We start from the raw sequence: 25872 nt of genomic DNA, 5'->3' as shown, positions 1-25872 counted from the left end.
CAGCCGGCCATGAATGAAGCAAGTTAGAGCACTCTCAATAAAACACCTGTCAGCCTCTAACTAATAGATTCAGAAGACCATAACGCACAGGAGCAGAAGTTGGCCATTCAGCCTATCAAATCTGCTCAGCATTGAACAATGATCTGATGATCCTTAACTCTATTGCCTTTCCCCCATAATCAACAATTCTCTTTCTGATTAATAATCTGTCTCTCTCAGTCTGGAATATGCTTAGTCAACAATAATAGGTCAGCTTCTCCACTCTTCATTGATTCAGAATTCAATGCTGTCATTTGGAGTCAAATGTTGCTGTGGTTTTATAGTCTTTAAAAATATCTTTATTAAAAAAGTCTTAAAAAATACAAATATCGCTAACTTCTAACAAATGCCAGTTTAGTTACTCTAGGCAAGCGCTTAAACTTCCTTGGTAACCAATACTGAATTGATTTAAAAAAAGGATGGAGGTAGTGACACATTCTGTGTTCTATACTGCCATTCTATGCAGTCCTTGTGTTTCAGTATAGTCTGTAGTCACTGAACACAAGAGTCCATTTTAATTTTCCAAGCCAAAAGTGCTGTGCAATGTCAGTCCGTGCGAGCCCCAGCAGACCTCGTGCAACCACTTGCACTTCTGATCAAAAATTTCTGTAAAATCATTCCCAAAATTCAGTGCTCTTTGGTTCCATCATTAAGTATAGATTGGTATACGTCATTTGTTGCTTTCACCAGTTCCATGTCATATAGAGTCTGCAGCAGAAACGTAATTGAGGCTTTGTTACCCTCTTTCTGAAACCAAGTACGAAGCATCTGATAGTGTCCTTCCCTAATGTCATTTACATTGTTGCGTTCAGCCTCGACAATCTCATTTTCAGTTAGTTGAAGTTTTCGCATAAACTCCTTCCATCTTCTGATAGGGACATGATCGAGAAAGCATGGGAAATACTGCAACAAACCTGAAAAGACATCAGCACATTAAAAGATTTTCATTTTCATTTCTTCACTTTCAGACAGTTGAATTACCTGGGAGAGCAGCCATGTAACTGACCGCCACACAAGAGAATACAGAATCTGCAACATAAAATTGAGTGCTTCAGGCTGTGGTGAATCAATTCATTTCACTGGAGGTTTTTATTTAATCTTCATGTTTTCATGAGATGTGGCCACCTTGGGCAAGGACAGGATTTGTTGCTTATCCCTAATTGTCCCTTAACTGAGTAGCTTACTCGGGTCAAATCAGTTAACTAGGGTGGCACGGTGGCTCAGTGGTTAGCACTGGGGCCTCACAGCGCCAGGGACCCAGGTTTCATTCCAGCCTGGGTAACTGTCTGTGCGGAGTTTGCACATTCTCCCCATGTCTGTGTGGATTTCCTCCCACAGTCCAAAGATGTGCAGGCTAGCTGGATCGGCCACGCTAAATTGCCCGTAGTGATCAGGGGTGTTTGGGTTATAGCGGGATGGGTCTGGATGGGATGCTGCAAGGGGTGGACTTGTTGGGCAGAAGGACCTGTTTCCACACTGTAGGGAATCTAATCTAGTCATTGTAAACATGCTGCAAACTTCAGGAGTTTCCATGGATTGAGAGAATCAGCAGTAAATCTACTTGGAATAAGTGTTAAGGGACAATGACAAACCTATGCCTGGGAAAAGGAGTCAAAGCTGCATAAACAAAATTGTTTTAACAACTGCTCGATAACTGGCTGATTGACACCACAATGGCAAATGATTCCCCTGCAGAAGAATTTAAGGAGTTAATTTCAGGACAGGTTGTGTTTTAAACAGACAGCTAACACTGAATTTAACAAGGAACTGAGAAGCTACTCCTGATAAGAAAATAAGCTACAGACTTGAGGACTTCTGGCATGTCATCAATAATTTCACACCATTAACTCGAACGTCAGAAAATACTATGAGAATTCATTTTGGGGATTCTTTATTAGCAGAACTCTGGAGAACAACACTGCATAAAGATTGAATCCTGGATATAGCCAGAGACAAACACTGTTGGTTGGTATCATTGCTAAATTCCACCATTAATTGAGTAAAAGCCAAGTTGGGTTGTAAAGCTTAACTTGCTGACATAATGGGTCTTATTTTGATCACTACATGCCATAATGTTTAAATGACTATTTCAGTATTTGATTGTCTGTAACTTAATTAATTAGCAGCCGAGTTAAAGGTAGCTGATGTTAACTCATATACAATTACAAGGTCAGAAGTAGTTCTCAAGGACAGCAACTGGACTTGAAACGTTCAAAGTTTTTTCTCCACAGATACTGCCAGACCTTCTGAGTTTCTCCAACAATTTTTGTTTTTGTTTCTCCCACATCACAAGCCTAGGCCTCTGGATTTCTAGTCCAATGACATCATCATCATGCCACCTCCATCCTCAAAGCTAAGGTGCAACACATAGGGAAGGGGCTGGATCAGAGATTGTTCAGTCTGGGCAATGGGATACACAGCAGTGTGAATCCAAACCAGGTACCTCCCAACCCCTGTACGACAGACAGCAACCCAGCCTCAATGAGTTCACTATCTAGTAGTCTGCCTGTCAGGTGGACAGCCAACAGTGGCAATCTGCTGGGGTCATCCCTGTGGTAGGTCAGAGTAAATTTGCACCTTCATATTTGGCAGGAAACTGGTGATACCCTGACTCGCCTTGTCCTTACAACTCCAGAAACCTCATTGAGATCTACAGCTAAAAACTGGAGATATGCATGTGGGGCTCAGGACCTTCACTCTCCCCGGAGCTCGCCCTCCAGCCAACCTCCATGCACCCAGAAAACATACAGCTCACCATCGACATCAGCCCTACAAATGACAAATGCAAGCTATTGCATCAACGTAGTGCCTTTCACCCAGTGAATATCTCAAGGTGATTCACAGAAAAACTTAAGAGCCAACCACAAAAGGAAATATCAGGACAGGTGACAAATAGCTTGATCAAAGAGTTAGACTTTGAAGAACATCTTAAAAGAGTAGAATGATGCTAAAGTGATGTAGGAAGGCAATTCCCGTGCTTGCGGCCGAGTCAGCTAAAGGCACAGCCACCAGCAGTGGAGCTGTAGAAACATGGGATACCGAACAGGCCAGAATTGGAGGTGCACAGATAGCTCAGTGAATAGTGGGGTTGGAAGTGATCAGCAGGATAGGACAGGGGTGAGAATCATGGGGGGATTCAAAAACCAGGATTAAAACCTCAGAACTAAAGAGAAGCCAAAGAGGAATTGTTCATTTGTATTGCCAGTCACAAGAATACAACAATATAGATCGACAAGAAGATTACCTTTGCTTTTAGACAATTCTTCAGCCAGCTGAAAAGGGTGAGGGCTTTCCTGTAAGATGCAGGTTAATAAACTGAAATTAAAAAGTGAATATGCTAAACCTTCTGTAACTATAACACAGGTTGGTGTTGACAATTCCTGTCCAAGCTCTTATATGCACAGACATTGTTGAGCACAGTGTGTTCAGGGCTGATGGGAGGGTGTTTTGTATACACTCAGAATTCTTAAGCTGCCAAATTTAATGTTGAACCAGGGTGGCATTTTAAATCAGAAGTGAGAAAACGTTGCTCAGAATTCAATTTAAGGTGTCAGGTGAAATGGTTTTAAGCTGCTGAACTCCAAAACTAGAACAGAAGGAAAAGAAATGGGAAAGGTCTCAAGCCAATAGGTCAGATCTTGGCTGACCTTACGCTTGAACGTGACCTCTCCCCCACTCACATAATCATAATCCCTTACCCTTCAAGTCCTTCAGGGAACAAAACAATTTTCCAATCTCTAATTTAAAAGATTCACCACCCTCTGCGTGAAGAGATTTCTCCTCACCTCTGTCCTAAATGGCCGAGCCTTATTCTGAAATTATGACCCCATAATTTGAGATTCCCAAACAGGCAAGATCATCTTTCACCACAGATCCATGGCAAGCCATCGGGAATCATTACACATTTCAAACAGGACACTTCTCATTCTGCTCAATTGCAGGGAATATGGGGCCATTCTACTCTCTCTCTCTGCTCTTAGGATGTTCTCACAGAAATCAATCCGATGAATCTTTTGTTGCACTTCCTCTCCGTCAAGTATGGGTGAGTTCAAAACTAGGAGTCATATTTTTAAGGTGAGAGGAGAAAGATTCAAAAGGGATTTGAGGTGCAACTTTTTCCACACAGAGGATGATTCACATGTGGAATGAACTGCCAGAGGGACTGGTGGATGTAAGTAAAGTTACAACAATTAAAAGATATTTGGACAGGTTCAGAGGGACACGGCCAAACACAGACAAGTGGGATTGTTAAGTTTTGGAAAGTGGTCAGCATGGATGTGTCGGACCAAACGGTCTGTTTCTGTGCTGTATGATTCAACATATTTCCTGAGAGGTGGAGACCAGAACTGTACACAGTGTTCCAGGTGTGGTCTTACAAAAGTGCTACATCAATGCAGTAGGATTTCTCAACTCTAAAACTGTCACCGCGTTGCAATAAGGTTTAGCGTGCAACTGGATTTCCCAACTGCTTGCTACACCTGGATCTTAACTTCCCGCGTCTCACGTACAAGGACACCCAAATCCTTTTCAATACCAACAGTTTCCAGTTTCTCATCTTATCAAAATGATTTTGTTTTTCTAAATTTCCAAGAAGAATGGATAACGTCGTATATCCCCTGTCCTGTGTTTTCTGGGATTGGAATGGTGAACCTTAATGTGGATAAGTTTTATCATGGACTTGCCTTGTATTTATCAGGAGACTGCTCCAGATGCAGAGTGCTGAATGAATTCAGCAATGAACTCTCTGAATTGGCAGCATCTCTCTTATCATTGTCCTTAGCTCCAGTGTGATTTGATCTGAAAATTTTCATCCGTTGTTCAGGTTGAATTATCCCCATCAAAGGATCGGTCAGGGAGCCAGAGGTCATCCCAGTCGGGCTCTGCAGGAGACTTTCAGCATGGGATTCTGTTGAGGTAGTTGAGCAGCTCGGCAACAAACTCATCCTCTCATTCCAATCTTGGTTACAATTACTGTCTGTTTTTCCAAGGCCTGCCATTTCACTTGCTCTCCCTCCTCCACTGATTGTACCCAGGCTCCTAACATCCTGCTGGGGGAAGACAGATGTTAGACTTCTCACTCAATTACTAAATAACTGAATAGGAATCATTTCTTCAAGTGATTTTAAAAGGCAATTGGGCAGGAACTTCAGTAAATAAACTCTCAGAGGTTGGGAAGATGGGACTGACTTGATTTCTGTTCAGAGACCCAACGTGAATTTGAGGGGCTGAATGGCCCTCTATGCCTATGATGACTCTACTTACTCCTCTCGACCCCGAGGGAATTTGGATGTAGTTTATAACAGATCTGTCTAGAACCCTGACACCATACGCTGGGCCTCCCCTCATCCCCTATTTTGTGACAAAGAGTTCCAACGACAACAGCTTCAAATGGTTGAGGAATGTTATTCGGATTTGAGAAATTGATTGATGTACAGAAATTAAATGGAATGTTGTTGCTGTGATGGGAGGAGTTTAGTTCTGAGTCTGCTGCTATGTGGGAGTGGGAGAATATTGGTTTTGATGGAGGTGGTAGTCTTTGCATCATTTAATCAATCAGGCAACCAGAACAGTACAGCAACTGGAGTGATCATGAAAGAAACAGGATTGGCAGTAGGGCGCCTGGCCTCTTTAACCTCCCATGCTATTCAATAAGGAACAGGATGGTGGCTCAGTGGTTAGCACTGCAGCCTCACGGCACCAGGGACGCGGGTTCAATTCCACCCTCGGGCGACTGTCTGTGTGGAGTTCGCACATTCTTCCCGTGTCTGCGTGGGTTTCCTCCAGGTGCCTCTGGAAGATGTGTAGATTAGGTGGATTGGCTGTGCTAAATTGCCCACAGTGTCTAGGGTGGGAAATATAGGTTAGGGGGTAGTTATGGATGGCATGCTCTTCAGCAGAGCAGTGTAAACCTGATGGGCCAAATGGCCTGCTTCTACACTGTAGGGATTCTGTGATAAAGATCTTGATTGATCTCTGACATTTACTCTGTTACCCCAGATTATTTTCCCTTTCTTATCGTTCTGTCTTGAATACACTCAATATTCAACCATCTACAGCCTCCGAGGACAGAAAATGGCCAGAAACCGACGAGCCATATAAAACTGTACCTACCAGAACAGGTCAGAGGCTGGGAATCCTGCAACGAGTAACTCACGTCCTGACTCCCCACAGACTATCCACCGCCAACAAGGCACAAGTGAAAATGTGATAATGGGAACTGCAGATGCTGGAGAATCCAAGATAATAAAATGTGAGGCTGGATGAACGCAGCAGGCCCAGCAGCATCTCAGGAGCACAAAAGCTGATGTTTCATGCCTAGACCCTTCATCAGAAAGGGGGATGGGGTGAGGGTTCTGGAATAAATAGGGAGAGAGGGGGAGGCGGACCGAAGATGGAGAGAAAAGAAGATAGGTGGAGAGGAGAGTATAGGTGGGGAGGGGGGGAGGGGATAGGTCAGTCCAGGCAAGACGGACTGACCTGTCCCCTCCCCCCTCTCCCTATTTATTCCAGAACCCTCACCCCATCCCCCTCTCTGATGAAGGGTCTAGGCCCGAAACATCAGCTTTTGTGCTCCTGAGATGCTGCTGGGCCTGCTTTGTTCATCCAGCCTCACATTTTATTAACAAGTGAAAATGTGATGGAATACTCCTCACTTACCCCAGATGGGGGCAGCTCCAACAACACTCAAGAAGATTGACCATTCAGCAGTTAGCAGCACCCCCCCCCCCCCCGCTCGATTGGCCCCACACCCACAAACATTCACTCTCTCCACCACTGTGCCAGTAACAGCAGTATGTACCACTTACAAGATGAACTGCAGGAATACACCAAGCATTGTGCGACAGCTTCCAAACTCATGACCACTATCACCTAGAAGGATAAGGGCTCTATTTACATGGGAACATCATCATCTGCAAATTCCCCACCAATCCACTCACCATTGCAATTGGTATTGTCTCTCTACCTATAGGATGTGAATTGCAACAGTTCAAGGAGGCAGGTCACCATCACTTTCTCAAGGCAATTTGGAATGGGCATCGAATGCTGGCAGCCAGCAATGCCCGCATTCCATGACTTAATTTTTAAAAATCCTGACTTGGAAATATAGCGCCATTCCTTCAGCGTTGTTGAATCAAAAGCTTGGAATTCCCTCCCTAATGGCACTGTGGGTCTCCACACAGCTCGAAACTGCAGAGATTCAGAAAGGCAGCTCACCACGACCTTCTTAAGAGCAACTAAGATGGGCAATGAATGAAAAAATACCAAAGATTCGCAACCCTCTGAGCAAAGATATCTCTCCTCATTCCAGGGCAACATGCTCCTTTGTATTGAGATCATGCCTCTTTGAACCCAAGTTATCAAGCCCTCTCTGAACTTTATTCGTATCAATGGAATCAACTCTTAATACAGGCCATTCAGACCAACCACCATGCTGATGTTTTTGCTTCTTGACAGCTTCCTCTGATCTTTCTGAACCAAACCTGCAATCAAAAGTGACTTCTCCCTCATATGCTTGCCTAGCTACCCTTTTGTATAGCTCTCATTCTCATAAACTCCACAGACCACACTAATACTTGGAATGAGCAGATTCCCTTATGAGGGGTGGCTCGACAGACTAAGCCTGCATCCTCTGGAGTTTAGAAGAGTCAGAGGTGGCTTAATTGAAACATGGAGTATCCTCAGGGGACTTGACTGGGTAGATGCTGAAAGGATGTTTCCTCTTGTGGGACATCCAGAACTCAGAGCCACTGTTTAAAAATAAGGTGGGTGCCCATTTAAAACAGAGATGAGGAAACAATTTTTTTTCTGTCAGAGGATTGTTAGTCTTCAGAATTCAGAATTCCCTTCATCAAAAGGTGGTGGATGCAGAATCTTTAAATATTTTTCAGGGGATGTAAAGTTATTGGGGTGGGGGTGGTAAGCAGAAATGTTAAGTTGAGGTTAACATCATATCAGCCGTGATCTTATTGAATCGCAGAGCAGGCTCGAAGGGCTGAGTGGCCAACTCTTGTTCCTTGTTGGGAATATTGGCCCCTGCCTTCTCGGAGAGGAGAATTTTACTGCACCTCTGACCCACTGCCAATGAAACCTGCCCAGAGCTGCAGACAAAAGGAGAACGGTAGAAAGCTGCTGATTGTCAAATCATGAGCTAGTAGTTTGTGAGAGTGAAGATTTCTCCACCTCCTTCCCTGTTGTTCTGCAGAAGGCATGTCCCGGCTTGTCCTCACTCATGCGGAGTGTGTGCAGCCTCGCCCATATCATTGGCCCCAGTGCTCCTTAAATTAAACACAATCCAGTAGCTCAGAGAGCATTGGTGATTGAGGCCCTCTCACAGCCAAGTTCACTATTCACTTACAAACAGAGCCAGCAATTGCTGGTAAGACTCAAAAGATCTGGCAGCATCTGTGGAGAGAAAATGGAGTTAACATTTCGGGTCCAATTCTCCAGAGAAGCTGCCGGGTCTGCTGAGTTTTACCAGCAATTTCTGGTTGTGTTTCTGCTTTCCAGCATCTACAGTCCTTTGGATTTTTCTCATTATTTACTCACCACTGGAATGTCTCCTGTCGGCGCAAATTCATAGTCAGAATCTGTAACACATTGAGGTGACAGAAACATCACAGACACAAAATACAAGCGACATGACCACAGACTAATCCAAACGAATGCCCGACCCATGATGGCCTGTGAGTAAACAGATCCCTGTTTATACTGCTTTATTAATATTAGCTGGTCAGTGGGAGCAGGAAAACGAAGGATGAATTGCGTGTGAAGGTAAAGGGTACAAGATGAAGAAATGAAACAGTGGATGCTGGTCAACAGAATAAAAAAAACAGGAGCAGGATTAGACCATTCAGCCCATTGCACCTGATCCACTATTCAACACCATTTGGCTGATCTTGAGCTTCACCTTCATTTCCTAATCTCTCCCCACATCCCCTGGTTCCCCATCACGGGACTAAATATCAGTCAAGCCCCGCCTCAAATATAATCTGTTACCATGCGCTCACTGCCTCTCAGGCGCAGAATTCCAAAGCCCTCTGAGTGAAGAAATTCCTCCTTATAAAAACAATCGCCCCCTTGTCCTGAGACTGTATCCCCATATTCCACACTACCGGAATCTTGGGCTTCCAACTAGCTCACCTCTCATTCGTTGGCCATGCCAGTTCTTAGGATTTGCTGAAGCTGTGTGAAAGCTTGATTCTGTGACCACATCCTGCATTGTCCTGTCGCGGTCTTGTCTTGTTCCCTTTTCCTGGTGACCTCCATTGTCCATTTTGGGCATCAACATGTTTAACACCGAACTGACGACTGCAGAAAACAAACAAGACAGAGACAGTCAGGGCACTTTGACTGGCATTAACAACAAGCCGAGGATCAAGGGAGTAGAGTACCCTATGCAACTTCAAACTCTACCACGCACTGAGAGAGTGCCACACTGCTTGACACTACTGGAATGGCACAGTGGAAAGGTTCAGAACCAGACAGGATCAATACTAAGGGAGCACTGCACAGTCGCAGTGTCAGTACTGAGGCATCGCTGCACCATCGGAGGGTCAGTACTGAGAGAGTTTTATCTTCTTTATTCATGCACAGGATGACGGCGTCACTGGCCAGGCAGCATTTATTACCCATCATTAATTGGCCAGAGGGCAGTTAAGAGCCAGCCACATTGCTGTGGGTCTGGAATCACATGTAGATGACACCAGGGAAGGATGGCAGTTTCCTTCCCTTAAGGACATTGGTGAACCAGATGGGTTTTCTGACAATCAAAAGAAGATTCATAGTCATCATTAGACTCTTAATTCCAGATATTTATTGAGTTCAAATTCCACCATGAGCCATAGTGGAATGGCTCATTCCAGTCCAGTGATAATACCATTAAGCCATTGTCTCCCCTATAGTGCTGCACTGTTGGAGGGTTGGTGCTGGGGGAGCGCCACACTGTCAGAGGGTCTGTGCTGGGGGAGCGCCGCACTGTCAGAGGGTCGGTGCTGGCGGGGCACCGCACTGTCGGAGGGTTGGTGCTGGGGGGCGCCGCACTGTTGTAGGGTCGGTGCTGGGAGAGCACCGCACTGTCGGAGGGTTGGTGCTGGGCGAGCGCCGCACTGTCAGAGGGTCAGTGCTGCACTATCAGTGGGTGAATATTGAGGGAGTGCTGCACTCACAGGTTTGGTACCAAAGGAGTGCTGCACAGCCAAATGGTTTGCACGAAGTGAGTGTTTGTGGGATCACGCTTGGCATAAATCAATACTACAATAATGACTGTGCTCAAATGTCTGTCATTGACTACAAACTACTTTGGGACTGCCCCAAAACTCCAGGATTTTACAAGGAATTGGGAAATTTGGTTAGAGAGACAGAACAGTTACTTGGCCAAACAGCTGGAAAAAACTCTGGAATGTGAGCAGTGATGTATTTGGGAGGGAGGCTCCCGGCAGTCCTGATTAGACAGGCTCTGGTACATACCTGGTCCCTCAGATGCAAGGATAGGCAAACAAATATGCCTTAAATTCTATCAACTCACTTGTATACTTATTGCGCCACGGGATTTTGCATCTCGTAGTCTGGAAGCATCCAGCTGTCTTGCCGAATTCAGTTTTCTTACACCAGACAACCAGACAGACAAATACAAAAATCAGGACAAGAACGATTACAATCAAAGCAATTGTACCTGAAAGAACAAAAAATTCCAGTCACTCACAGTGTTGTTGTTGGAACAGAACAGCAAGGCTACTTTTATGTAGCAATGATTAAAAATACTCACGTCGGGAAAGAGTACCTGCAGAGGATTGTTTTGCTTCACACACAGTGTCTGATGTTGGAGTACATTCAGCTTTCACAGTCTGATCTTCTGGACAGCTGGAAAACCAGAATAAATAATGAGTATATTCAAAATAGGACAAATTATCTTGTCTTAAAATATAACAGAACTATTCGTATCCTGGGGATGTTTGAAGGGGACAGTGCAGAGGGAGCATTACTCTGTATTTAACCCTGTGCTGTCCCTGTACTGGGAGTGTTTGACGGGGACAATATAGAGGGAGCTTTACTAACTATCTAACCCCATGCTGTCCCTGTCCTGCAAGTATTTGATGGGGAGAGTGTAGAGCAATCTTTACTCTATATCTAATCCCATGCTGTCCCTGACCTAGAAGTGTTTGAAGGGGGACAGTATAGAGGGAGCTTTATTCTGTATCTAGCCCCTCTGGGACTGTTTGATGGGGACAGTGTAGAGAGAGCTCTACTTTTTGTTTAAAAGAGTAGGAAGAGCTTTCCTATGTATATTACCCTCGGATATAACTGTTCTGGGTGTGTCTGATGGAGAAAAAGTGGAAGTGGTGATGTGCCCGAGTGCAGTAACTTATGAATGGACCATTAAATTTATACAAATTCATACCCAGATTTGATTTTAAAAAACAGGTTTGAATAAACTGTGTACCCCCGCCCCCACCAAATCGGATAGATGCCGAGCTCACACAGACACCACTTTGGGATACCCCACAATGTGACATAACAAGAAGTAAAGTGAAACAGAGAATTCAAAGCTTTCCTCCCAATGGCAGTTGTATTCACCTGGCTTTACACTTCCGACATATCTCACAGGACTGCTCTGGTGAACAGAATCTTCCTGCTTTGCACTGGCACACGGTATTGTTCTGTGCTGTACAATGAGACACTACTTCCTGATCTGTGAAGACACACAGCAATCAATGAAAATTAGTTTATTTGCTGGCAGAACAAAGAACGGGGAATGGGATGAAATTCAAAGCTGCTTCAGTAAGATAGCACTGGTAGTGTGGACTGAATGGCCTTCTGTGGCATAACATTCAAAAAACTCCAACCGAACCCTTTGATTCGGAGCTTAGGAGCCTCAGAGCCATGGCTGATGATGCATCTTCATGATGGCCACACAAAAATAGCTAAGAAGTCACTTTCCAAAGCAAAGGAGATCAGATGCAAAACAGAAAAGCTTCCATTTCAACAGTCAAAGTTTAACCCAGGAATAGATATAACTCTGATTTCTTACCTTCTCGACAAGAGTGGCAGGCCAGGCAACTGTCCAGACCATTAGGCCATTCAGTATAGTCTTCTCCATCAGTACAAGGCTGGCACTTCCCCCTGGTATAAGGTGTGTTACAGTTTTCAGCCACGTAGGCTCCTGTAGTCAGTAAGCAGGCCATTAACAGACAAGCCAGACAAATAACTACTCCTTCTGGGGGTAGTCAAACTGAATGGTGCATTTAAAAACATTTCACCAGTCACAGCAACATTCCTATCACTGCAAATCCCAGTCGCAAGTGTTTGGTTCAAAAACTTACTGATGCCTAAACTGGAACACTCCCAGCTCTGTTCTGCATGGCAATAGTTAATTGAAGGTGAATGGGAAGGTGAGTAAAAACAGACAGGCTTCCCACTCCAAAGTGAAAGTAAGAATCCACTGTGACATTCCCCACAGTCACTTTGCCAACCAACCTGCAACACCTCACTTCCTGCATGGGGAGAATTAGGCCATTTGGCCAACCTAAATGCACATGCAGAGGGTAATGTGGTGCAGTTGCTATCAACAGCCATTTCCCAAACTGGGTGGCACAGATTGAGGTCATTCCCCATGACCTTCTCCATAAAGACAAATCATGGGATTGTTTGCAGCAGAGAGAAAGAGAGAGGAAATAGTGTTCATAAAGCTAAGCCTGTGTTAATGCTCATGTCATCTTTAGTGGGGCAGACTGCTGGGTATGACTGAGCTCAGTGTTGGCGCTGAACTTTTTTACAAAAAGCAGGTTTGATAAACTGGACACCAACCAGCAGACGCTCCCAAACGCCCATTTGCAAGCAACAAAGTTTGGTACGCACAGAAGGATTTGCATTTGTGGGTCTGGCAGCATCTGTAGACACGGAAACAGAGTGTTTTCTTTACAAGGCCATGGTCATATCTCCTGGAGGGGTGATGACCAAAGGTCCGCTGTCTGCAGACCTCCAAGTTCATGTTCAGCTCACTCCAATCCGACAAGAGAGGTGCTCTTCCCTGAGAATGACGTTTGGTCAGAGTAGGGCAAGATTTAGGACAGTGAGCAGGGGGAAGCTTTACTTTATGAGTGAGCTCCCTCCTTAATTTGAGCCCTCGATTTAAGCTAGCAACAGGTGTGATAATCCCAAGATCAGACCAATTGATTACAACCAGCTCCCAAGTACTGACTCTACCACAAGACTATCTGGTCAATGCTGTAGCATTTAGGTACAGTCAACAGTGAGAAGATCCAGACCCACCTGCAGGACACTTGAGGCAACATAGATTGGCACTAACTGGGTAATAGTTCTCTTTAGGGCAATGAAAATCTTGAGCAGTCCAATTGTTTTGAGTCAATGCACTCTTGACCTGGTTTTCATGATTCTGTTCTGCAATTGTGTTGTGCTTCCCATGTAGAGACAGTCCTTGAACTGAGACCTACAAGAGACCAAACATTTTTGACATAGTGAAGAGGAATTCTTCAAAATTGTAAAGACCTCCAGAGACATTTCATAAGCAGGAGCATTATCACAAGCATTATCTGACACTGACTCACAGGCAGCTATGAGGGAATACCTGAAGGTTTGCTCAAAGTGGCACATAAGAAGTAGTTTTGTAAAGGAGGAAGGAGACAGAAAGGTTTAAGGAACCTGCTTTACTTTGAAAACCTTACCTTCAATTTTGTGCAGAGAAACGGAAAAACCAAACACAAATGCACACTGCATTGCCGGCATAATCAGGATGGAAAAGATGTCAAAATCGGTTCGGAGAGCAGACAAATGGCTGAGTCTTTTTCATGCAAAAACCAATAGGAGGTTTTACACAGGACATTAATTAGGAACTTTTAGGATTCAACAGTTCCTTTGAAACTCTTCTGGAAATCACTGAATCCATACACGTGTGGGGAACGTTCATGAGGCAAGACTTGCCAAGTCAGCTCAGTTAGTTTATAGTCTCCAAGCACAAAAGAGTCAAAGGACAACTGCAGATACCAACAGTTAAGCCAAAAAATTGGGAACATTATTGGCAATCCTGAAGGACTAGGATATGAGTTATGATTCCAGCTGTTGGTAATGCTGGACAAGTCATTGCTTCAGGTGAATCCTGATTTGATAGTTCACACGTGTAATTCTTGCAATTTGGCCACTGCGGTGGTCAGTCACTGATCATAGTCACATGAGGCAGACAATATACTTTTAAATAAGAACACACATATGTTACAGAAAAGAAAAAAATTCCAGAGAGATATTCTTTAAATAGCAAAATCAAAGCTTCAACCCTTGTATCTGAACAATATGCTTTATAGACACTCAAGTCCCAGTGAAGTATCACCCCAACTTAACTCTTTAATTTCTTACTGAACTGACAATGTTGCAATCATCTAAAAGCCATCTAACTTTCTGTATGTCATAAAAGTTCAGCGCTGAAACACTTCATCAATTAAGTGCCCAGGGAGATTGCTAATCACTTAACTAAAGTCACACACTTTCTTAGAAATTATATTTACACTTGTGATATAAAAATGACTTCCTGGTCTTGTTAACATTATATTAAGTTCCCTTCTCAGAACTGAAACAAAACCCACAGACCTCTAGAATCCAAATTCCCAAATAATAATACATTATGAAACTTTTGTGATAATTGTAAATATACCTGGACAACTTGATTGGTTAGATCGCGAAATGCTGTTTGAAAGTTTGAAATATAACTTTTGGCTGCAAAAGTGAAGCTCAGCAGAGATCAAAAAACATTGCAACAAATACTTGTTATGAACAAGACATTTCAGGTAGCAGGACCTTTTAAGAACCCACAGCCCCTGAGGTACTGAAAAGGCAGGTCATCTCCAACATTAATACCGAGCTCTATTGTTCCAGGAGGCAACTGACCGTAATTCCAAAGAGTAAGTGCAGAAATGTACAGCGCAGCACACCACAGCCCACACCCACCATCCCCCCAACCCAGCTTAAATATGGCCTTGCATGTCTTAACAGGAAGATGCTAGGCAGCTCCAAGAATATGCTGTGCCATTCAATTAGATCGGGGCCGATTTCCACTTCAACTCCTGGAGTAGGTCTGTCATGTAAAGCTTGCAGGCAATGCAAGAGTTAAACAGGTCTGCGGTCAATCTTGTGGTCATTAGTAAGCTTCACTTGTTGGTTCCTCACCAAGCCATTCAATCCCTCCTTGTGTGTAATAACATCTCTGAACAGGTCGATTAGAAAATATCTCTCCCTCCCCCATGAACTGGGGGAGCGTCACCTTGGACTGAAACAGACCAGAACTGTGAATTTTATCCCATAAATGTCAAAGCTTCCTGTAATGAGGTTACTTTCTCCTCTCTTTTTTGTGCGAGGAGTGCAGTGTGTAAGCACACCAATCAGGAATAGAGCAGGGAGGTATGGGATTGGGTGGGGCAGAGGAATTACTCTGCGTCATCCATTTATGGACTTCAAGGTATCTGAGCAATTCACTGTTATTCTTCCATGTTGAAATAAACCAGTTTGTGCTTCCTTCTTATCTCTGGCCTCACCCCATCTCTGCCAGTCTCTGGAGAACTGTGTGCTCATCCAATCCTTGACAAACCCTCACACCCTCTGACCCACCATTGAAACCATATTCTTTACCTGCTTGAACCCCAAACTAATGAATTTTATCCCAAAACCACATCTTCCTTTATAATTTCTGTCATTTATTCACCCAGCTTTTGGACACCTTGCCCTAATATCCGCTTAGTGGTTTGGTGTCTGGGAGTTTACAGTATGGAAGGTATAAATGCAAATTGTGCCAACGAATATATAAAAAAACTGCAAGTGCTGAATGCTGACCTTAAATGACACATGAATTCACGGCTGGACTTCTCCAGTTGCACAACACAAACAACACATACAAAACATCACAATGTTGCATCAGCCACTTCCATGAACACTCCCATTTTTAAAAGAATGATGCAAGACAGAGGTTCAGAACTACTCCCTCAAACTGCACTGGCCTTCCTTATCCTGCTCAACTCCACAACAACAGGCAGGGAGGGGAAGCATGTCACTAATCACCAACTTTAAAAGCAGGAAAGGAGGGTGGGAGCGTGCTTACCAAGACAGTCATACTTCAGTTAACATCATATAACTTCAACATATACTGCAGCAATGAGGTGAATGCCAGTACTGACCCTCTAATTGTGCACCTCTACTTCAGCACTGCACATCCAACATTGCAGCACTCCTTCATTTGTGACCCTTCAACAGTGCATCCCTCCCACAGCACTGACCCTCCAACAGTGTGGCACTCCCTCAGAGATATTAGGAGCTGCAGATGCTGGCGAATCAGAGATAACAAAGTGTAGAGCTGGATGAACACAGCAGGCAAAGCACTTTGTTATCTCTGGCACTCCCTCAGCACTGACCCTCCGACAGTGCGGCACTCCCGCAATTCTGAACCTCTGATATTCTCTCAGCACTGACTCTCCGACAGTGTGGCACAGCCTCAGTACTGACCCTCCAAATGGCGCTCCCTCAACAACGATCCTCAGACAGTGCGGCGCTCTGTTAGCACTGACGTTCGGACACTGAGGCGCTCCCTCATTATATACCCTCCAACAGTGCGCCACTCCCTCAGTACTCACCCTTGATAGTGCACCACACCCACACTACTAACCTTCTGACAGTGTTGCACTCCCTCAACACCGACCCTACGACAGTGCGGCACTCCCTCAGCACCGACCCTGCGACAGTGCGGCGCTCCCTCAGCACCGACCCTGCGACAGTGCGGCACTCCCTCAGCACCGACCCTGCAACAGAGCAGCGCTCCCTCAGCACCGACCCTACGACATTGCGGCACTCCCTCAGCGCTGACCCTACGACAGTGCGGCACTCCCTCAGCACCGACCCTACGACAGTGCGGCACTCCCTCAGCACCGACCCTACGACAGTGCGGCACTCCCTCAGCACCGACCCTACGACATTGCGGCACTCCCTCAGCACCGACCCTACGACATTGCGGCACTCCCTCAGCACTGACCCTACGACAGTGCGGCACTCCCTCAGCACCAGCCCTACGACAGTGCGGCACTCCCTCAGCACCGACCCTACGACAGTGCGGCACTCCCTCAGCACCGGCCCTACGACAGTGCGGCACTCCCTCAGCACCGACCCTACGACAGTGCGGCACTCCCTCAGCACCGACCCTGCAACAGAGCAGCGCTCCCTCAGCACCGACCCTACGACATTGCGGCAGTCCCTCAGCACTGACCCTCCGACAGTGCCCACTCCCTCAGCACTGACCCCACGACAGTGCGGCACTCCCTCAGCACTGACCCTACGACAGTGCGGCACTCCCTCAGCACCGACCCTACGACAGTGCGGCACTCCCTCAGCACCGACCCTGCAACAGAGCAGCGCTCCCTCAGCACCGACCCTGCAACAGAGCAGCGCTCCCTCAGCACCAACCCTACGACAGTGCGGCACTCCCTCAGCACCAACCCTACGACAGTGCGGCACTCCCTCAGCACCAACCCTACGACAGTGCGGCACTCCCTCAGCACCAACCCTACGACAGTGCGGCACTCCCTCAGCACCGACCCTACGACAGTGCGGCACTCACTCAGTACTGACCATCCGACAGTGCAGCACCCCCTCAGCACTGACCCTCCTGCAGTGTGGCAATTCAAATGACTCAGTGATGAAAGAGACACCCACCTAGCCAGGACACAGGTTGGATCCATGATTTTCATTTAGTTAATGACACTCAGTAAAATAAATGTATAACTCATTGCTGCAGGAATCTTTGGCTTAGCTCTGTAATGCACATGAAAGGGCCTTGTATATTCCCTGTGGAAAAACAAGGGGGATTCCACCACACAACAGATTTCCACACCCGGGAGCAACATCAAATCATTCCACAAGAAAACCAAAGACTGTTGCTTTATATGCTTTGAAGCGTACATCTGCAAACCCTTGGCACTGTCACTCGCATTCTTGTGACAAATATCCAAATGACAGGACATTGCAGTTTGTGAAGAACAAACTCTCCAGACAGAAATTTTACACTTACAACAGGGAGGTCAATTAAAAGTGATTTCCTGTGACAGGAAACACAATTTAAGGAATGCAGTTCAAGTTCAGAACTTGTTGAGTGCCACTGTACAGAGTAGGTGTAATGAAAACTTTCATATCTTTCTGGTTACTGGTTAAACACAGCTCAGTAGTGAGGACTCTCACTTCTGAATTAAAGTGCTGTGGGTTCAAATCCCCACTCTCTGCCACAAATTCAAAGCTCATGTGTACAATGCAGCAATGCCTGTCAGAAGTCCTGTCTTCCAGCTGTGAGCTCAGACTCCCCCTTGAATATATCTATGGGGCAGGATTTTCAAAGAAAGAGCAGGGCAGTTCTCCCTGCTGTCCTGGCTGAGATTTACCCTTCAAACAACAACAACAACATGACTGAGATAACAAGGTGTAGGGCTGGATGAACACAGCAGGCCAAGCAGCATCAGAGGAGTAGGAAAGCTGACATTTCGGATCTTGACCCTTCTTCAGAAATTCTGAATTCTTCATTTCTGAAGACGGGTCTAGGCCCGAAACGTCAGCCTTGATGCTGCTTGGCCTGCTGTGTTCATCCAGCTCTGCAGCTTGTTATCTCAGAGTCTCCAGCATCTGCAGTTCCTACTATCTCTCAACAACATGACTACTTTGCTGCACTCAGCTTGGCTGCAATGATTCCAACAAACAATGACTACATTTTGAAAGGTACGTCACTGGTTATCAAGTGCGTTGGGACATTTAGAGGTTGTTTAAGACACTACACAATTTCGTTGTTTATTCAACTGTGTCACGTACTGTGCCAGCATTCATTGCCCATCCCTAGGTGACTTACAGTGGTGAGTTTCAAGATTTTGACCCAGTAACGCTGAGGAAATAGTGATATAGTTACAAATCAGGACGGTGAGTGGCTTGGAGGGTAAATTGCAGGTGGTGGTGTTCCAATGTATCTGCTGCACTTGTCGTTCTAGATGGAAGTGGCACATGGGTTTGGAAGGTGCTACCTAAGGAGCCTTGGTGAATTTCTGCAGGGCATCTTGTGGACAGTACACACTGCTGCTATTCTGTGGTAACTCCGTAGGATGATGGTAATGGTGGATTCAATGATGGTAATGCCACTGAATTTTATCTGCTTTCTTTTCCTAGTCTTTCTTCTGTAAACATTTGTAATTAAGAATCTGTACCTTAGTACCTTTCCACCTGAGATGGTCCCATAAATGGCAACTTGTAAACTTTTCCCTGTACTCTTTTGAGTACATGTGACAATAAATGCTAATTCTAATAACGCCAAGGGACAACGGGGCAGCACGGTGACTCAGTGGCTAGCTCTGCTGCCTCACAGCACTAGGGACCCAGGTTTGAGTCCAGCTTCAGGCGACTGTCCACACTGAGTTTGCACATTCTTCCCCATGTCTGTGTGGGCTTCCTCCGCGTGATCCAGCTTCCTCTCACAGTCCAAAAATGAGAAGGTTGGACTGGCCAGACTAAATTGCCTATTGTGTCCAGGGATGCGCAGGCTTGGTGGATTAGCCATGGGAAATGCAGGGTTATGGGGATAATGTTGGGGGAGGGCAGGTCTGGGTGGGATGCTCTTTGGGTAGCCAGTGTGGACTCATTGGGCCGAATGGCCTGCTTCCACACTGTAGGGATACTATGATGGTTACATTCTCTCTTGTTGAAGATGGCCATTGCCTGGCAATTGTGTGTAGAGCAAAAGTTACTAGTCGGTTGCCAGCCCAAGCCTGAATATTGTCTGAGTCTTACAGCATATGGGCACAAACTGCTTCAGTAGAGTCATAGAGATATACAGCATAGAAACAGACCCTTCACTCCAACTGGCCCATGCCGACCAGATATCTTAAATAAATCTAGTCCCATTTGCCAGCATTTGACCCATCTCCCTCTCAGTATCTGAGCTGTTGCACATTATGCTGAATATTGTGCAATCATCACCCAACATCCCCACTTATAATCTTCTGACAGAAGGAAGACCTTTGATGAAACAGCTGAAAACAGTTGGGTTAAGGACACTACCTTGACAAACTCATGCAAATATGTCCTAGTGCTGAGATGATTGGCCTCCACTAGGTATCACTCTAATCAGTGAAGTATTTATCCCTGATTTCCATTGAATTTAATTTTGATGGGGCTCTGTTCTGATTTAATTGTTATTGCCAGACAAGTCAGTTCCCAGACAGAAATCCACCTGGATAGATCACTTTATTTTTGGTTTAATCAAGATAGCCTCTCACCAAAACACAGCAAACATCACTGCAGACTTGGGTTTAACAATAAAGCTAAACTTTAATATGCAAAAGAATTGAAGATAAAAAATAATAAACCAAACTATTTACATTTAACAAGTTTAAAGAGTTAAAAACAAATTGTGAAGTACAATGTCAATCACCCCAAAAGCATTCCTTTACAGTACTCACACAGAGAAAGTGTGATAGAGAAAGAAATTACTTTTCTGTCACTTCTACAGGGCTTAATTTAGCTGTGACTTCAATTTCCAGTCTTCAGAATCTTCTGGTGCCTTCCTACGTCTCAAATTAAAGTGTCTCAGTTTCAAGTAACACCTTCAGGGTTTAATCAAAAACTTTTGGACTAGAATTTTTACTCAACTCCTTACACTGAGCTTATCTATTTCTTAACAATTCTAAACTATATTCTCCCTTTTGCAAGAACAACTGTTTTACATGTTCAGCTTCAGCCAAGACTCCTGTAAAACTGCCGAACAGGAAATAAAAAGTTATTATATTCAATGGGTATTTTCTATTCAAAAGAAAAAAGTTCAATCCCTGACTTTCAAAACTGAAAACTGAATGCACAACTGTTAACTTTGATCAATGATAAAATTCCCACACAATAAACAAAAACCTGCTATTCTCTCAGAAATCTCTCTCATACTTGCATTTTAAAATAAATTACCTTGGCGACAGAAATGGTTACAAGATAATCGTTAAACTTCTCAGACGCACAGAAAACTCATGCCACCAGTTCAAAACTTCAAAAAGCCAAAATTATATCAAAATATGTATAAATCACACACTTTTAAACACAGCTCCTTTTGCTGTACTCAGCCTGGATGTCAAGAGCAGTCACTTTCATCTCCTGCATGTGTGTTCTAAAAGAGTATGAGTATAGACTGCGAAGGTGCAATCATCAAAATACAGATCATCCACAATTTGACTAGTCATTGGATGACATAAAATCAAACAGGGAGTGCCAACTGAGGCAATCACATTCCAGTCAAATTTCCTGCTTCTGTAGTCAGTGGTTATCACATTCACACGAGACGCGAAAGGTTTCTGGTTTGAAGCTGGGCACAAGTAGCGGTGATTCATTGGTGTGGCACAGTGGCTCAGTGGTTAGCACTGCTGCCTCACAGTGTCAGGGACCTGGGCTCGAATCCAGCCTCAGGCAACTCTCTGTGTGGACTATGCACATTCTCCACATGTAGGCATCCTAAACTTTGGGGTGGCATGGTGGTTAGCACTGCTGCCTCACAGTGTCAGGGACCTGGGTCCAATTCCAAACTTGGGCGACTGTGTGGATTTCCTCTGGGTGCTCCGGTTTCCTCCCACAGTTCAAAGATGTGCAGGGTAGGTGAATCATCCATGCTAAAATAGTGTCCAAGGATGTTTAGTTCAGGTGGATTAGACATAGGAAATGCAGGGGTAGGAAGATGAGTCTGGGTGGGATGTTCTTCAGAGGTGCAGTGTGAAATTGTTGGGCTGAATGGCCTGTTTCCACACTGTATGGATTTAATGAGCTGCAACAGGCCACTACATTTCCTGTCCTGTGCCAAGTCAATGGCCTCTGATATCAAGCTGTTGTCGAAACTGATCCCACCTCCAGTGGACAGTGAAGATTTGATCATTAATGCACCGGTCTGGAGTCTTATTTGACCCAGATCAAGTGAAGGATGACTGGATGATTGGATTGGATCAGTGGTAATCCCTGCCAGGGTTTCACAACTTTCCAATCACACTTTTCTTCAATGCTTTGCGGGGACTGAAAGTCCTGGCAGAAACTCAGAAGTGGCAGATCAGTTATTGGCATCTATCCAATCACATGATACATTCCACATTCTACCCACTCAATCTTCCAACATTGCTCGTGTCTGATGTATCCAAATAATATCAACATTTCACATGGCAACAGAATCATTTGTAGCATTTTACTTGGAAAGGAATAAAAAATGTTCTGTGCTCATTTGTTATATGAAATCACTGTGAAAACCACTCGCTCTGGCATAGGAGTAGAATTCAGACAAACTGAAAGCACAGCCAGCTCAGTCAGTCCTATAAACATGTTCCTCACCAACATTTACAAAGCAGAACTCAAGCCAGACAGAACCATGCCTAGACAATCATACCTTCCAGCTGAGCATCTCCACCGCCGTCCTATTGATTGACATTCTATCCACCAGCTTTAACTTTCACTCCCTCCATGATAGATGTACACTGGCAGTCCTATGGACCAACTACAACAGAAACTGCTCTTCGATAGCATCTTTAGAAGTACAAGAGCAGCCACTACAGGGAAACACCATCCCCGCAAGTTCCCCTCCAAGCCATTCACCACCCTGATCTGGAAGTATATCATGGTTCAAAATCCTGGAACTCCCTCTCTTTAGCATTATGGATCTGCCTACGCCCCAAGGACTGCGGCAGTTCAAGAAAGCAGCTCATCACCACCTTTTCGAGGGCAGTTCAGAATTGGCCATCCCAGGAATCCGTCTGATGAACCGTCATTACAATACGTCTTCGACAAGTATATCCTTCCTTAGGCAGTGGAGACAAAACTGTGCACAATACTTCAGCTGCGGTCTCACCCAGGCTCTAACAAACCACAGCACGAAATCTGTACTTTGATCCTCTGGCAAACAAGGCCAAAAACTAACTGTGGCTATGAACAAAATCTTGCCAAAGTGAAAATTATTTGGTTTTTGCTCAATAGGATTGCACAAAAGCTTAAGTCTTTTATAAGGAGATAAGATTTATATTTTGATCAATAAAATATCATCAACAAGTATAGAAAATAATGTAAAAAGTTAATGGAAGGTTTATATCGAGAGAACTAGAATATTAGCTAAGCACCACCCCGCAGTTGCGCTGGCTACGCCACACCTGGAATTACTGGGAACAGTTATGAGCACCACACCTTAAGAGCGATGTTAACCCTGTAGGGCATGCAGTACAGATTGAGCTAGGGATTAGCTAAAATAGTCAACAGATAGGGTAGATCACGAGAAACTGTTTCTCTCGTCAGGGAGTCTAGAACTAAGGGCATAGTCCAAAAATTAGAGACAGATCCTTCAGGAGTGAGATTATGAAACACTTTCACAGTTAGAGGATGGTAGGAGTTTGGAGTTTTCTTCCGCAAATAGCAATTGTTATTAACTCAGTTGTTAATTACAATGACTGATCGTTATAATCTAAAAGTATTAAGGGACACAAGGAAAAGCTGGGTCTTTGGAGCTAGGTAACAGGCAGGCCCTGGCCTTGCTGAGTGGCAGCGGAAGGGTTTGAGGTGCTAAACTATCTGTTCCTATTTTTCTGATCTCGCATGCGGCCAGTCCTCCATCCAGCAGAAACATTCAGGTCCTCAAGCTTGCTTCACCATTCGATAGCAGCATAGCTGATCGGACCGTGGCGGCAACTGCACTTTCCTGCTTACCGCCCCGATTAATTCCCTTGTCAATCCAGAACCCGTCTCTACTTTAAAAAGATTCAGTGACACTGTCTCTCGCGGTCGCGGGGAAGCGGGTCCCACATTTCCCTGGCCCTCGGAGGGGGAAAAAAAACCTCCTCATTCTCCGTCTTAAATGTTTAAACTGCGCCTTCTAATCCTTGTCTCTGCCACAAAGGCGAAACAGTCCTTCAGCATTTACAGGACAACTTTCCTCCAGGATCTGATCTGTCCCATTAATCTGCCCTTTCGCTCTTCTCAACTCCAAAAGACGTGGGTCCAACAAGTCCCGCCATTCCCCAGGAGATCGCTAGGCCAGGAATCTCAGAATTGAGGAACACCACAGCGCAGTGCCGGCCCTTCGGCCCTCGGTGTTGCGCCCACCTGAGAGACCAACCTGAAGCCCATCTAAGCTACACTATTCCATTATTACCCATATGTTTATCCTGTGACCATGAAAATGCCCTTAAACTTGGCAAATCAGTCGAGTGAACATTCTCCGAACTACTTCAAATGCATTTATTTCCTTTCTTTTTCGGAAATTAGGAGACCAGAACTAAACATTTGAAATAAAGTCTCTCCAATGCCCTGTGCAAGGGGAGTCTAACGTCCCAGCATTTCCATCCCATTTCCCTCACAGTGAGAAACATTCCATTCGCCTTTAGAGCTCCTGCATCAATTCAAGTTGTTCTGTCATGAAAACGTCCTGTGGCACTTCATCTGAATCGCCAAGACTTGCGCAGATTGCTGAAGGTTTTCTCAAAGAAAGGAGTGCCTGAACGGATTAAGGAGAGTTCTGGGGAATTCCGAAAACGGAGGCCTTATGCAGCTGAAGGTAAATCTGCTGGTGGCGAGCTGGAGGCTTTGAAAGAGGAGCAGGGAGAGGGACAAGCCCCCAGCTCGGGGTCCGTGAGGCGTTCGGCAAGGGGCAAGTGGAGTTAACACAGCCAGCGGTACATTACGGTCCTGCCTACACGGTCAGCGAGGCAAAGGGTTGGCGGCTTAAAGGAGAAAGTTGGGAAGTGGCAGGCCGCACTGAAGTCCGCTGGCTGGGAGTACTGGAGGGATCTTCACCGCTTCAAAGATCTCACTCACCGGTAACGCTAACACCAGCAGTGACAAGGTCATGCGACCGACGTTTCGCTGCCAACTCTCTCTCACCGTCATCGTCCCCGGCCACCTCCAAGCCTCAGACGGTCAGATACAGCGGAGAAAAAGCCCACACGGCGCTAACCAACTAGCGACAACTTAGAAGGCGATCCTTCAAAGAAAGCAACTCGACCGCCTGCGGTCGGAAAGGAAATGAGTCAGGATCCAGCAATGTCAGCACCAAGAGGGAGGGACTGAAAGGCGAAAGAGAGGGAGGGGTGGCGGTGGGATGGTAAGAATGAGTGAAAAAGGGGTGAAAGACTGGGAGGTGTGAGAGCGAGAATAAGTGAAAGAGGTAGTGGGCAATTGAACAACAAAATGTTTGAAGGCGAGAGGGAGGGAGGGAGGGAAAAGAGGATTGAAGGAGAGGATAAGCATATGGAAAATTGAGTGTGAGAAGTGCAGGAAAGAGAGCAATGGCAAAGGTATGTAAGAGAATAGGAGGCCTGAAACAGAATGGGAGGAAGGGATAGGGAGAATGGGAGGGGAGAGAGAGAAAATGGGACAGAGGAGACTATGCAGTGGGGAGGAAGAGAATTGGAAGGGGAGAATGTGAATGGCAGAGAGAAGGTGGGAGGGGAGGATGAATGGAGGGGAATGTATCAAAAGGGCGGGTGCGTTAGAATGGGAGGGGGAAACAGAAAAAACATGAGTAGCAGAGGGGGAGAAAACTGGTATGCTAAGGAGGGCAGAGAAAATTGGATGGAAGAGTTGTTCAAAAGCAGCGATGAAGGACGTCTTGCACAACATCGAGGGGGCCACAGATATATATGGGTGAATTGTCCACCTCTTGTGCTATAATTTCTCACACACACAATCTTTTGAAAAGTGTGAACAGAAAAGATAAACCTGCTGCGTTGTTCAGTCCACTCCTTCCAAAGCACATGTTCACTGCCTCACTACCCCATCAGGTATACAAAAAAGTCATGTATTTCAGTGATCACC

General features: G+C 45.2%; 1 protein-coding gene across 4 annotated transcripts; it reads right to left on the bottom strand.

Moving 5' to 3' along the window:
* Positions 1-342: 342 nt before the first annotated feature.
* On the bottom strand, positions 343-25092 carry LOC125448146 (uncharacterized). 4 transcript variants are annotated; one of them, XM_048523213.2, is made up of 11 exons: positions 24874-25092; positions 13309-13486; positions 12068-12199; positions 11614-11728; positions 10820-10899; positions 10565-10711; positions 9181-9348; positions 8587-8627; positions 4722-5087; positions 3284-3332; positions 343-953 (listed from the first exon to the last, which is right to left on the bottom strand). In XM_048523213.2, exons 1-11 carry the CDS (start codon positions 24943-24945, stop codon positions 667-669), a joined length of 1635 nt encoding a protein of 544 aa, XP_048379170.2. In that variant the 5' UTR covers positions 24946-25092; the 3' UTR covers positions 343-666. The 4 variants fall into 4 exon arrangements, with proteins under 4 accessions (XP_048379170.2, XP_048379171.2, XP_048379168.2 ...); XM_048523214.2 differs by having other exon boundaries at positions 10805-10899; positions 24940-25092; XM_048523211.2 differs by having other exon boundaries at positions 10805-10899; positions 24874-25091.
* Positions 25093-25872: the final 780 nt, after the last annotated feature.

This window comes from Stegostoma tigrinum, chromosome 40 (genome assembly GCF_030684315.1).
Source record: "Stegostoma tigrinum isolate sSteTig4 chromosome 40, sSteTig4.hap1, whole genome shotgun sequence".
NCBI lineage: Eukaryota > Metazoa > Chordata > Chondrichthyes > Orectolobiformes > Stegostomatidae > Stegostoma > Stegostoma tigrinum.
Note: the sequence above shows the minus strand (reverse complement) of the source record. Positions and strands in the feature narration are given on the sequence as shown.

Excerpts from the sequence above, each read along its gene's own strand:
- LOC125448146 (XM_048523211.2), bottom strand. The coding sequence starts at position 24,945 with ATGACGGTGAGAGAGAGTTGGCAGCGAAACGTCGGTCGCATGACCTTG. Across the intron at positions 10,900-11,613 it reads TGTCGGAAGTGTAAAGCCAG|CTGTCCAGAAGATCAGACTG; the intron begins GTGAATACAACT and ends CTGGTTTTCCAG. Across the intron at positions 954-3,283 it reads AGAATTGTCTAAAAGCAAAG|GTTTGTTGCAGTATTTCCCA; the intron begins GTAATCTTCTTG and ends ATGTCTTTTCAG.